Source organism: Mirounga leonina, unplaced genomic scaffold (assembly GCF_011800145.1).
Source record: "Mirounga leonina isolate KUSES-001 unplaced genomic scaffold, KU_Mleo_1.0 Mir_376, whole genome shotgun sequence".
Taxonomy (NCBI): domain Eukaryota; kingdom Metazoa; phylum Chordata; class Mammalia; order Carnivora; family Phocidae; genus Mirounga; species Mirounga leonina.
In genome coordinates, this window is record NW_023270718.1 from 2309283 (window position 1) to 2322205 (window position 12923).

Below are 12923 nucleotides of genomic sequence, written 5' to 3' on the forward strand. Positions count from 1 at the left end.
ATACATATAATGGGTTTTATATGTTTATAATACATATTAGGTACATAGGATACATCCGTATCTGTAGCTTTTCTTCGTGAAAAGGAATACGGTAAGAAGTATCAGACTGCAAGGTACGTATTAAGGGTATTTAGTGAAATTTTCATTCCAATGATACACACACACAACATATACAATGTTATGTTACATATTACATAAAAAGTATTATATACTATGTCACACAATGCATGAATTATGCCATATTTATAATACATAGAGTGTGAACTGTTAAGTTATATAAATATGTATATGGTATAAACTCTGCTTCTCACTGTGGCTTGCCGCCGGGGGTTGAAAGATGGAGACTTTCTTTTTTTTAAGATTTTATTGATTTATTTGAGAGAGGAGCAGAGGGAAAGAGACAAGCAGACTCTGAGCGTGGAGCCCGACGCGGGGCTCAATCTCAACGACTCTGAGATCATGACCTGAGCTGAAATCAAGAGTCGGGGGCTCAACCAACTGAGCCACCCAGGCGCCCCATAGACTCTTGAGATCCGTGTGTAGTAGGGCTATGGCAGAGTCTTTGGGGAACGACGCCTGCAGGTGCGGAGGGAAGGAAGCAGAGCTGGGACTGGAGTAGTTGAGGAGAGATGCAGTCGCCAGTCCTCTGGGGTGCCCAGAGCTGGTAGGAGCCTCCAGAGCTGGGCCAACCAAGACAAGGGCGCTTCATTGTTGGTCTTCATTCCCCTGACTCCCCTCGCTTACTATATTCCAGGGATCAGTAAACTCTTCACTCCTGAACCCTCCCACTGGATCAGCCCTTTACGTCTTTACTGCCCAACTCCTGCACTAGACAACAGCTCCGAGACAGTGAGAGCCCTTGTCTTCTTCCTGGCCGACTCCCAGCTACTACAATGGGGCCAGGCATGCAGTACGTGCTAACGAGTTGTCTAACGAGTGGGTGCAGGGCACCCACTCGATTCTCCTTTGGGCACGCTTCCCTCCATCCATTGGGGTCGGGGGCCCAGGCCTGGCCGTTTGAGAGTTACAGTGGCTAGCACAGGGACGGCTATATGGGCAGACGAATCAGGCAGGGGCTTACCGAAGTCCACTTTCTCTAGGGGTGGCTTTCTCCAGGCAAGGGGCTGCTGGAGTGGGAAACCAACAGAGAGGACAACGGAGCCGAGCCGAGCCAGAGATGGGAGAGGCAGAGCCCTCAGGACAGCTGCGAAGCTTTTGTGAGCCAGTGTAAATGGGTTTCTGTTTTTTTCTGCCCTAGTCCTGAGTCCCTCAGGAGGGGAGGAGTCTGGATTCAGTGAGGCCCCTTCTTCCCAAATCACCGCGGGGCAGGCAGGTAACGTTGGAAAAGCAATGCCTGTGAACGGATGTCCCCCCACCGGACTGGGGTGCCATGACGGCAGGGTTGTGGCCGTGTCGCTCCCTGCTGGGACCCCAGCACGACACAGAGCAGGGCGGGGTACACAGTGGACACCTGAAAGTTTCCTGAATGAAAGAATAATTGGAGGACGTTTTTCCTAAGGTTGTAACAGGGGTTTTTTAAAGATTTAAAAAAAACACATCAACTTGCAGACAACCAACTTCATTTATAAATTTATTCTACCCCTCTCCCCAAGTCGCAAATGTATACACAAAGTTAGCTAGTAGGAAACCAGGTAATGAAGCATCCTCCAGTCTCAGCCTCGTGCTTTTTGAGAGGGGATTCTTTGCATTTCCACACACCCTGATCCCACCCAGTGGGTGAAGCCAATGCATCCCACAAGGTCTGGCCACATGGAAGGACATGCAGGGCTGAGTTCTGAGTGTCGGGACGTGACAGTAATACCACATCAGGGTCAAGATGGTGCAGGGTTTTGGAGCTTGGGCTCTGGTATAGACTGTCCATCTTCTGGTCCCACTCCCGCTTCTTTCCTGCCTGTGTGTCCTTGGGCAGGTGACTCCCCCTTTTTGTACCTCAATTTTCTCATGAAAGAAATGAAGAAAATACTGTTAATGGCCAGTATTTATTGAGATGATGGTATGTCACAGTCGCTTGGCCTCCAGTAACCTGTGCTCCAGAGATGGGTCAGTGCCACAGGGCACCCCCAGGAGTAGCCATGGAAACTGGGCACTGAGCCCTCTCACCTGGCTCCATCCATCACTCCTCCACCCAGTGCTCTCTCTCTCGGTATCTTCTTCTCATTTATCTACTCAGGTCACTTCCGATTTTATTTTATTTTATTTATTTTTACTTAGAGCACAAGCAGGGGGAGCGGGAGAGGGAGAAGCAGACTCCCCACTGAGCAGGGAGCCCGATGCGGGGCTCAATCCCAGGACCCTGGGATCATGACCTGAGCTGAAGGCAGACACTTAACCAGCTGAGCCACCCAGGCGCCCCTCACTTCTGATTTTAAAGACACCTCCACCCAGGACCCACCTCCTCAGCTCCCTCTAGAGTCAACTTCTCCCCCACTTCTAGAAGGAATTAAGATGATCTTTCAGGACCCCAGTTTCTTGGTTTTCTGTCTGGGTAGGTGTTGTGTCCAGATCACCCCGTCCGCCCCCACCCCAGCCCCCCGGCGCCCTGGCAGTGAGGTGAGGGAGGGAAGAGTTGAGAGAAAGCCTGCCCCTCCCGCTTCACCTACAGTTTCTTGGAACCCGGCCCAGGTAGAATGGATCTTGGATCTGACCCCATTCATTAAATGCAAAGATTTCAGGTGTGGTCTGGGGCTGCTTGGACCGGAAATTGAGGGCCCCCCACTCTCAACGCTGCCTCTGGGAAATGTCTTGGTCCTCTGTGGAGATCCCTAACCACCCCTCCTCCCCAGTAACTGCCTCCCTGCTCCCCTCTCCCCTACCGGTGCTCTCCAGCACCCTGCACCCCTTTTCCATCTCCTTCCCTGAGCCCTGACCCCCACTCTGCTCTGATTACTTCACCACCTTGGACAGTCAGTCCCTCATTGGCTTCATGGCCATGGGCAAATCCCTTTGCTTTCCCTGGGCCTCAGCTTCCCCATCAGGGAGAGCGTTCATAGGATCACTGCCCACTCACACACATCGGCTTCTCTAATTTTAACGAGGCTTGTACCCATTTTGAAGATCCCTATGTCCTCAGACACATCCTAAAGATGACTTCCTCATTCTGGGGCTCTTTTATTCAGGCAACATAACATGGATGGTCTGCAGGACAGAATGCAGACTGGTGGGAGCCACACCCCCACCGCATCAGTGAGATTCCCGGAAGAGACACCCCATAGTAAATGCTGGTTCCTGGATTGTTCCTATCACCCCTGTGGGGAAGGCCACATGTCCCATGGGGTTTGCAAGGATCCCAGCGTCCTCTTTGGGGTGGGGAGGTGTAGTGGGTTGAATGGTGGCTCCCTAAGAGATATGTCCACACAGTAACCCATGGAACCTGTGACTGTGAGTGTATCTGGGGGAAAAAAAAAACAACTCTGTAAATAAGTTAAGGATCCTGAAGTGAAATCATCCTAGGTTTAGGGTGGGCCCTAAATCCAAAGACAAGTGCCTTTATAAGAGACACGAGGAGAAGGCCACATGAAGATGGAGGCAGAGACTAGAGATCTGCAGCCACAGGGCCTCAAGGCAAGGAATGCCTGAAGTCACCAGAAGTTAGAAGAGGCAAGGAAGGATCTTCCCCCAGGGCCCTCGGATGGAGCATGGCCCTGCTGAGTCTTTGATTTTAGATCTGTGGCCTCCAGAACTGCGAGAGAACAGTTTTCTCTGGTTTTAAGCCATCAAGTTTGTGGTCATGTTATGGTAGCCCTAGGAAACTAAGAACGGTTAAGACCAACTGGTGGCCTAGTCTAGTGGGATGGAGGTTGGGCCGAGGGCTCTGGAGGCACGAGGGTACCACTGCGTGAAGGGGGACGATTGGACCGGTCCAGAGGCCCAGGAGAGAAGGGCAAGGGTACACAGGTCAGCAGATTTGGATGGAACATGAGGAATGTGATGGCAGTGTGCTAAGAGAGGCCACGGAAGAGGACACGTCAGGAAAGGCTCAGGGACTTGGAGGACAGCTAAACAGGGGGACGAGGCTGAAGGGCAGGTTGGCTTTAGCCTTAGGCAGGATCCATTTTTCCACCACAGAGGGGGTGATGGGAGGGCACTGCCAGAGAGGACCCTGCACAGACATCCCGGTAGGTTGTGCCAGACTGAAGGACTGGGGGGTGGGGATCTGTTGGAATATTCCACTTGGGGTCTCGTAGGGTGCCACAGATCAGGTCAAGGGGAAAGATATAGCATTCAGTGGATCAACTGCAAGCCAGGATCCCCCTTGTTTTCCCCTCAAAGAGAGTGGCGAAACCCAGCTAGAGCCCCCCTTAGATGCCGGGACAGAAGAGCACTGAACCACACTGCATTTCTTTACAATGGTCTGTGCCGATTCACAAAGCAAAGGGTGCGGGGGAGGTTCCAGGGAAAAGGATGAGTCCCAGGGCAGGGTAACATTTATCACCGAAATGGGGGGCGGAGTGGGGTCACAGCTTGATTCAGCTCAAGTCCAGTCCGTTTTTCCTCCTGCCAGAAGAGCGAGCCTGTTGTCTTCCTGGCTGGGACGGCTCAGGTCCGTGCGGTTTGGGGTTGGGGTGGAGCGCTGAGCACTGTGGTCTGTACCGAGGAGCTAGGGCTGGAGGGCGCTTCGTGGGACCGCTTCACCGGCTGGGGGCTGGCCCCCGCGGAAGGTACGGCGGGTCGGCAGAGGCTAACTGAATCCAAGTGCCATCAAGATCCCGGTGGCTTCCGCGGGGCCAGCGCAGGCGGGGGTGGTGCGGGGAGAAGGCCACACCGGGGCACACACAACCACCGACAAGTTCAGACTTGAGCAGACTCCTCCTGTACCTTGGCCGCGGATACCGCCGGGGACGCGGGCTGCGGGTCCCGGGCGCAGAGCTGGGCGCGCACCTCTCGCACCTGCGCCTGCAGCTCCTCCAGGGCGCTGGGCGCCGGCGCCGCCTGCATCTGCGCCTCCAGCGCCTCCAGCGCCAGCGCCAGGCGGCCCACCTCGTCCCGCATCGCGTCCCAGGCGGCGCGCTGCTCCTCCTCCTTGTTACGCTGGTGCGTCTGGTGGCGCCAGTACTCCAGCACCAGGCAGCCGCCGCCCACGACGAAGATGGTGGCCTCGCCCAGCAGCTCGGCGCCCAGCTCGGCGGCCGCGTCCTCGTTCAGCGGCTTGATGACTGTGCCCCGGAAGCCCATGATGCGCATCTTGGTCCGCATCTCCACCCAGTGGTACACTGCGGGGGAAGAGAGGGGTCAGGTCGTGCGCCAGGAGCCCCCTACAAGCCCCACCCCAACGCACTTCGGGCGTCCAGGCTGGAGCAATGGGGACACGACCACCAGAACCACGGGGGGGGGGGGGTCGCCTTAAACAAGACCCGCACTGGCCTCGCCCAGCGGTGTTGAGTCACTGGCCTGGGGTGACCCCAGGGTATCTTTTTTTTTTTTTTTAAGATTTTATTTATTTATTTGAGAGACAGAGAGCACGAGAAGGAAGAGGGCAGAGGGAGAAGCAGACCCCCTGCTGAGCAGGGAGCCCGATGCGGGACTCGATCCCGGGACTCCAGGATCATGACCTGAGCCGAAGGCAGTCGCTCAACCAACTGAGCCACCCAGGCGCCCCTCCAGGGTATCTTTTTAAATTTCCCAAAGGATTCTGCCAAGCAGCCGGGAATCAGAAACCCTGCCCAGGAAGGGAAGTCCTCAGTCTGGTTGAGGGGTGGGGGGCAGGAAACACCCCTGTAGGGTTACAAAGAGCTCCCAGAACACAAAGTCCCTGGAAGGTGTACAGATTCAACTGTCAGAGGCGTTAACCTTAGCCCCCTCTGTTCCTCCCCTCAAGCCACCAGCAGGACAGCCAAGCATTCCTCCTTCCCTGACACAGTCGTCCAACCCACTTCTCAGGAGAAAGAACCCCCGCCCTCCAATTTCTTTCCGAATCTTCCCCAAATTCAGAGTTAGGGCTGCAGGGTAGGGGGCCCTCCTGGCTCCAAAGAAAGGGCCACTGGCATGTGGGAATGCATGTGAAGCGACTGTGAACAGCAGGTAACCAATCCTCTTGGCAAGTCTGGTGGCTCCCATCCTCCTCAATTTTCACCAACCCTGAGGATGTAGCTAACAGTCTTGGGAGCTCTTCGTGGCGAGGTGCAGGGCACATACCTTGGAAGAGGCTCACGAGCCGACCGCTGCTGCTGGAACAAAAGCTTTCTTGCCTAGCTGCTTCTTTGTGCAGGGAGATTCTCAGCCTCTGAGTCTTAAAAACCAAGGCAGAATTATGCCGGACCATGACTCTCTCCTGCAGTAATTCATATTTGTCCAGGATACACAAAATCGCTGTCTAGTTCATTTGGAGACTCATGTCCAACACAGCACTTCACTTCTAATGTTTCATAATCATCCACGTAAATGCATAATATATGAAATGTTTTAAATGCATTGTGCACTAGTAATTTTAAGAATCCAGAGGAAGTTATTTGAACATTTATAACCTTATGGTCCCCGGAAATGAAACAAAAATTAAAATTTGGATTTCTGTACATATTTTGGTTGCTGACACATACTTTATTAGACAGAATTCTGCAAGGGAAGTGTAAACAGAAGCTCAAGGACAAAGTTCAAGGAACAATGTGAAATTTCTGACTGTAAAAGAACAGCTTGTTCGTTTTTTCCCCCCTTTAAACCAAGAGTAGCAGGCGCCAAATCACAAGTTACGTGAATTGCATTCGATACTCTGAAGGAAGGATGGCGCCAACTCTGAAAATATCAATATTCATGACACACCAGAAATTATAGCCTCTGCATCTACTTGAATTCATGGAGAAGTTTTAGCTGTCACCTTGAAAATGCACTAGAGGGTATATAACTTTTCAATGTTTTAAAGGGGCGGAGCAGCAAAAATGTTGGACGAGCTCTGCCTGGAGCCAGCAGTAGGATCTAAGGAGCACAGCCACCCCCCCACCCCCCATCCCCCCACCCGTGAATGCCCGCTGCGGTGCTCACTGTTACCACTAATTGTTACGGAGGCCCTGGTGTTGTGGGGTTCCTGGGGTCCGGGCTGTGCAGACCCCTCCCACACTGAGGTCCTAGCTTCAGGCCAGGCTGGGGTCCACCTGGAGCTCTGTCACCTACTGCAAGGACAGCCCACTTTGAGCCGCCTCTGTAAAATGGGGAGGTGATGACCACACGCCAGCCCTGGGGTGCCGGGCCGGGGTGCCGGGCCTGTAACTGTCACGTGATCCTTCATGTCAGGCCCACAAAGCATAGCAGCTGGAGAGAGGTGAGGGGAGACAGCACCAGCCTCCACTGGCCCCCCTGGGTGAATGTCCCAGCACCCCACTGTGGACAGAGCAGGATGACCTGGGTCAGTGGTCGAGCCTGGGTGTGCAAATGGGACTGGGCACGAGGGGTGGGGGCACACATACAGGCTAGGAAATGAAATTGAAGGGTGTGTGTGTGAGAGAGAGAAGGCTTTCAGAGCAGGGGCCGATGGCAGTCTCTCAGATTTGGGGTTCAGGAAACAAGGTCCGTGTGGGAATGGGGGGTTGGCAAGAAGAGGTAGCCATGAGAAGCCAGGACAGGACAAGACTGAGGACAGCACCTGATCTGGTGATCCAACAGGTCCCCAGATGTCTCCCAGACACACTCACTGTGTCCAAACCTGACCCCGGCTCCCCACCCCCAACAGACACTTGTTTCTCCTCCTGGGTCCATCCTGTCACCAGGCCAGAGACTTGGGACTCGGTTGTTCCCCTCCCCCACAGCCTCTCAGCCACGTGCCTGTCTCTGTCTCCTGAATGTCTCTCCCACACCCCCACCCGCTGTCCTGGTCCACGCTCTGTCCCAGCTCTGACCAATGTCCCCTGACCTGACCTCCCTATCCAGGGACCTTTGTCCCTCCTGCCATTCTGTGTATTCCCTTCAGAGCACCTATCACAACTGGGACTGATCTGGTCACCCAGTCACTTGTCTGCACTATGTCTCTGCGCCGGCCCATGAGCCCCACGAGGGCAGGGCCCGGGGCTGTCCCAGTCACTGCGTGTCCCCAGCACCGGCCAGCAGCAGGCCAGGCACACCAGTGATGCTCAGTATATCCTGCTGAATGTGTCAGTGGGTCCCCGCCCTAGCCTCATGCCCCTGCCCCCGCTATGCTAGGCGCTGGTTAAAACACAACAAAAACACAAAAAACTGCCATCCTTTTCACTACCAAAAGTAACACATCACATGAAAATAAAGTACTCAAACTATAAAGTTAAGAGTCAGAAGCCCCGCACCTGGTCCTGATCCTTGGGCCCACCCCAAACGGTCCCCCAAATCTCACCCTAACCAGCCTTTCTTTCTCGTAGCATCATGGCCCTGACATCTGATAGTAAGCGTACATCGCTTGCCTCTATTTCTGAGTTTTTCACCTGGAAATTTGCTCCTTTTTACACATTTTCTATTGAACCCCCAGCCCCGGTATAAAAGATGAGCACTCTGTCCCCATACAGCCTGTCCTTCCTCCGCCCCTCTGCCTCCCCATTTTTACAGGTGATTTGTATACATTTGTTGTACTATTCACCTGTCACTGTCTTCCTCCTTTCGAGCGCCCCCTCTCCTCCCCCATCCCTAGATCAGATCATTCTTCCATGTTATCGAGGTTGACCCACAGGTTGTTTGATGGCTACAGTAAGGCCCCTTGTACTCTGCGTAAAAAAAAATTTTTTTTTTAATAAACAGCATATACGACGTGATGATCACCGACACACCATCCAGTGTGATGTGATTAAGCTAGAGAGGAGCCCCTTGGGTGGGCTGTGTCATGAAGGGGGCCACCTGGAGGAGAGGGCTCAGCGGCAAGGTCGCATGGTGTCTCTATTCTGATGTTCTATCAAGCCACTGAGAAATCCACCACATGTCAGTCGGCTCTCAGCTGGACAATGATTTTCTAAAACAACTTGGCCTTCCCTCATGTGATATTTCTAAAACTGCAGGTCCTGTCCCACTAGTGGGTAATGCAATCAATTTCAGACTAGCATTAAAAATATGATCAAGACGGGGCGCCTGGGTGGTTCAGTTGGTTAAGCAACTGCCTTCGGTTCAGGTCATGATCCTGGAGTCCCGGGATCGAGTCCCGCATTGGGCTCCCTGCTCAGCAGGGAGTCTGCTTCTCCCTCTGACCCTCCTCCCTCTCATGCTCTCTCTCATTCTCTCTCTCGCAAATAAATAAAATCTTAAAAAAAAAAATTTAAAAAAAAATATATGATCAAGAGGAGCGCCTGGGTGGCTCAGTCATTAAGCAGCTGCCTTTGGCTCAGGTCATGATCCCAGGGTCCTGGGATCGAGCCCCGCATCGGGCTCCCTGCTCCACGGGAAGCCCGCTTCTCCCTCTTCCACTCCCCCTGCTTGTGTTACCTCTCTCGCCGTGTCTCTCTCTGTCAAATAAATAAATAAATGAAATTTAAAAAAAACAATATGATCAAGAATATAACAGAAACCATCAGATGGCCCTTGAGGGCATCATGCTAAGAGAACTAAGTCCAAGAAAGGCCAATACGATATAATCTCACTTATATGTGGAATTAAACAACAACCAAAACCAAGCTCATGGATACAAATGAACAACAACAACAACAAAAAACCCCTAGAATATAACAGAAAACATCAAAGGCAATCTTAAGTAGTCAGGACAAGTATGGTTACACAAAACTTTTGTTCTTGTTTTGTATGTGACTGTGTGTGTAACTGGAACACAGTCAAAAGGCTGAAAGCCACTGTCCTAGACTTTGATTGGAATTCCAGTGAACCTACAGATCATTTCTAGGATAGTGGCATCTCCCCGATGTTGAGTCTTTCAATCCACAATCCACAAATGTAGTATGTTTCCACTTAGTCTCTAACTTTCTCTGCAAGTCTGGGGGCACCCGACTGGCTTGATCAGAACATGTGACTCCTGATCTCAGGGTTGTGAGCTCAAGCCCCACGTTGGGTGTAGAGATTCCTTAAATTAAAAAGATAATGCAGAGAAAGTAATTTTTCTCTGCAAGTCTCTTTGATCATATTTATTCCTAGGTATTGATTTTTTTGTCGTTATTATTCATGGTATTTTATTTTATTTTTTTAAAGATTTTATTTGTTTGACAGAGAGAGATACAGCAAGAGAGGGAACACAGCAGGGAGAGTGGGAAAGGGAGAAGCAGGCCTCCCATGGAGCAGGGAGCCTGATGCGGGGCTCAATCCCAGGACCCTGGGATCATGACCTGAGCTGAAGGCAGACGCTTAACGACTGAGCCACCCGGGCGCCCCTATTCATGGTATTTTAAATTCCACTTTCAGGGGCGCCCGAGTGGCTCAGGCGGTGAAGCGTCTGTCTTCGGCTCAGGTCATGATCTCAGGGTCCTGGGATCAAGTCCCGCGTCAGGCTCCCTGATCAACGGAGAGCCTGCTTCTCCCTCTGCCTCTGCACCTTCCCCCACTCATGCTCTCTCTCTCTAATAAATAAAAATCTTTAAAAAAAAAATTCCACTTCCAACTTGGTGGAAGCTGGCATACAGAAATACAACTGAGTTATGTAAATGGGTTTTTTTAACCAATGACCTCACTAAATTCCTTTTTTTTCCCTTTTTAATGAAATATAACTTACATAAAACACACAACTAGCAAGTGTAGAGCAGGATGATTTTTTTTTAAAAACTTCTTTAAGATTTTGTTTTTAAATAATCTCTACACTCAATGTGGGGCTCAGTCTCACAACCCTACGATCAAGAGTCCTACGCTCCACCGACTGAGCATCCCCGATTAAGATCTAGAATATTCCCGTACTCCAAAGGGCTCCCACCCTTAAGCCCTCTTCTGGTCAGTAACCCCCAAACTACAATCTGACCTCCCCTGATAGATATACGCATCCTAAGTCCTATTCTGACTTCTTCGTAGTAAATTGTTTGTGCTCCCTGTTCTATCCTCTTGTGCTCAGCATTATGTCATGAGATCTCTCGCATTGTCACAGGCTTCCATGGCTCCCTTTTATCACAGAGTAGTCTTCTGCTGCGTGGACTGACCAGTTGGGCCTTCCATGCCCTGCCCATAGGCATTCAGGGTGCCTAGAGTGGCAGCTTTCCCAGCAGTGAAACGGCTGAGTCACAGGACACTGCCCCACCCAGGGGACGGAAAATGGGGAGGCAGCACTCTTCATCCATCAGCTCATTGACTCACACAGCCTGGGATAGCAGCCAGGGCAGGGGGCCGTTTACCTGGGGTTGTCCGGGGATGTGAAAAGTGCCACAGCTCACTGTTTTTGTTTTTTTTTAAGATTTTATTTATTTGACAGAGAGAGACAAAGCAAGAGGGAGAACACAAGCAGGGGGAGTGGGAGAGGGAGAAGCAGGCTCTCTGCCAAGCAGGGAGCCCGATGCGGGGCTCGATCCCAGGACCCCAGGATCATGACCTGAGCCAAAGGCAGACGTTTAACGACTGAGCCACCCAGGCACGCCCCAAAGGCAGACTCTTAACTGACTGAGCCACCTAGGTGCCCCACTCACTGTCTTTAGTGAGTTCCTTTGCTGCTGCCTCCCAGGTAAGTTCTAGAGGGTCCAAGGAGCTGCTTTTTCTTTCTTTTCTTCTTTCTTTCTTTCTCCCGTTCTCTCTCCCTCCCTCCCTCCCTCCCTTTCTTTTGGATTCATATGGTATGTTTTATTAGCTCTCTATTTTCTCTTATCATGGCCAGAATCACAATTGATGCTCTTGAGGTTGTCAATAAATAAAAAGCGGAGAAAAGGTTTGTCACAAAATGAAGTAAAATGTTGGTAGTGAATAAATTTTAATAATGTGGAGACAGACCAGCTCGTTCAATACCAGACAAATTAAAGTACATGGCTCTCTTTTTATTTTTTAAAGATTTATTCATTCGGGCGCCTGGGTGGCTCAGTCCGTTGAGCGACTGCCTTGGGCTCAGGTCATGATCCTGGAGTCCCTGGATCGAGTCCCGCATCGGGCTCTCTGCTCGGCGGGGGGTCTGCTTCTCCCTCTGACCCTCCTCCCTCTCATGCTCTCTGTCCCTCATTCTCTCTGTCTCAAATAAATAAATAAAATCTTTAAAAAAAAAAAGATTTATTCATTCACTTTAGAGACAGCACGAGCAGGAGAGGCAAAGGGAGAGAGAGAACCTCAAGCAGACTCCACACTGAGTGCGGAGCCTGATGCGGGTGGGGCTGGATCTCACAACCCTGAGGTCAGGACCAGAGCTGAAACCAAGAATCAGACCCTCAACCGACTGCACCACCCAGGTGCCCCCAGAGCTCTCTTTTATTTGGTGTGTTTAGTATGCACAAAGTGGAACACTATTTTTATCATCTGATTACAGAAAATATGAATATACTTTCTGTATCCTTGAACTGTGGTGATATCTTTAGAAGATATCTAAATTCTTGAAGGAAATATTCTGATTTAGTTTAGTCTAATTTAAGCTGATGTATAATTATAGAACATGCAAAATGACTTTTTTTTTTTTTTCCTATTTCACCCATTCCCTACCCTTCACTTCCCCTCTGGTAACCATGAGTTTGTTCTCTAAAGTTAAGACCAAGGGGCTGCTTTTTTAGCAAGAGGTGTGTCTGTGTGTGTGCTTTAACTTTTCAGTTGAGGAATGATATACAAAAAATGCACCATTAAGTTCAGCTCCATGACTTTTTACACTTCCAAGGGTTCTCAGCTGGGGGCGATTTGGCTCCCTGCTCCCGCCCAGTAGTCCTCCACAAGTTTTGACAACCAAACATATCTCTCGACATTGCCAATGTCCAAGGGAAGGAAGGGTGCAAGGCTTTTTCCATATGGGTATGCAACTGCGCCATTTACTGAACCATCATCCTTCCCCCACAGAGTTGGAGACCTACCTTTGTTGGAAATCCACTTATGTGTGGATCTAATTTTAGACAGTCTATCCTGTCCCATTGGTCTAT

The 12923-nt window shown here is 51.0% G+C and overlaps 1 protein-coding gene across 2 annotated transcripts in view; it reads right to left on the minus strand.

Moving 5' to 3' along the window:
- Positions 1-460: 460 nt before the first annotated feature.
- LOC117998148 (optic atrophy 3 protein-like) overlaps positions 461-12923 on the minus strand; it is a 55375-nt gene continuing 42912 nt past the window's right edge. Inside the window, exons 1-2 of one of the 2 annotated variants that reach the window (XM_034986782.1) lie at positions 6154-6815; positions 461-5231 (exon numbers count right to left, since the gene is read on the minus strand). In XM_034986782.1, coding sequence (XP_034842673.1) covers positions 4810-5231; positions 6154-6280 — 549 coding nt within the window. In that variant the 5' untranslated portion in view covers positions 6281-6815 and the 3' untranslated portion in view covers positions 461-4809. Of the gene's footprint in view, positions 5232-6153; positions 6816-12923 lie in introns of those variants that run through there. The other variant, XM_034986781.1, reaches the window with a different exon arrangement.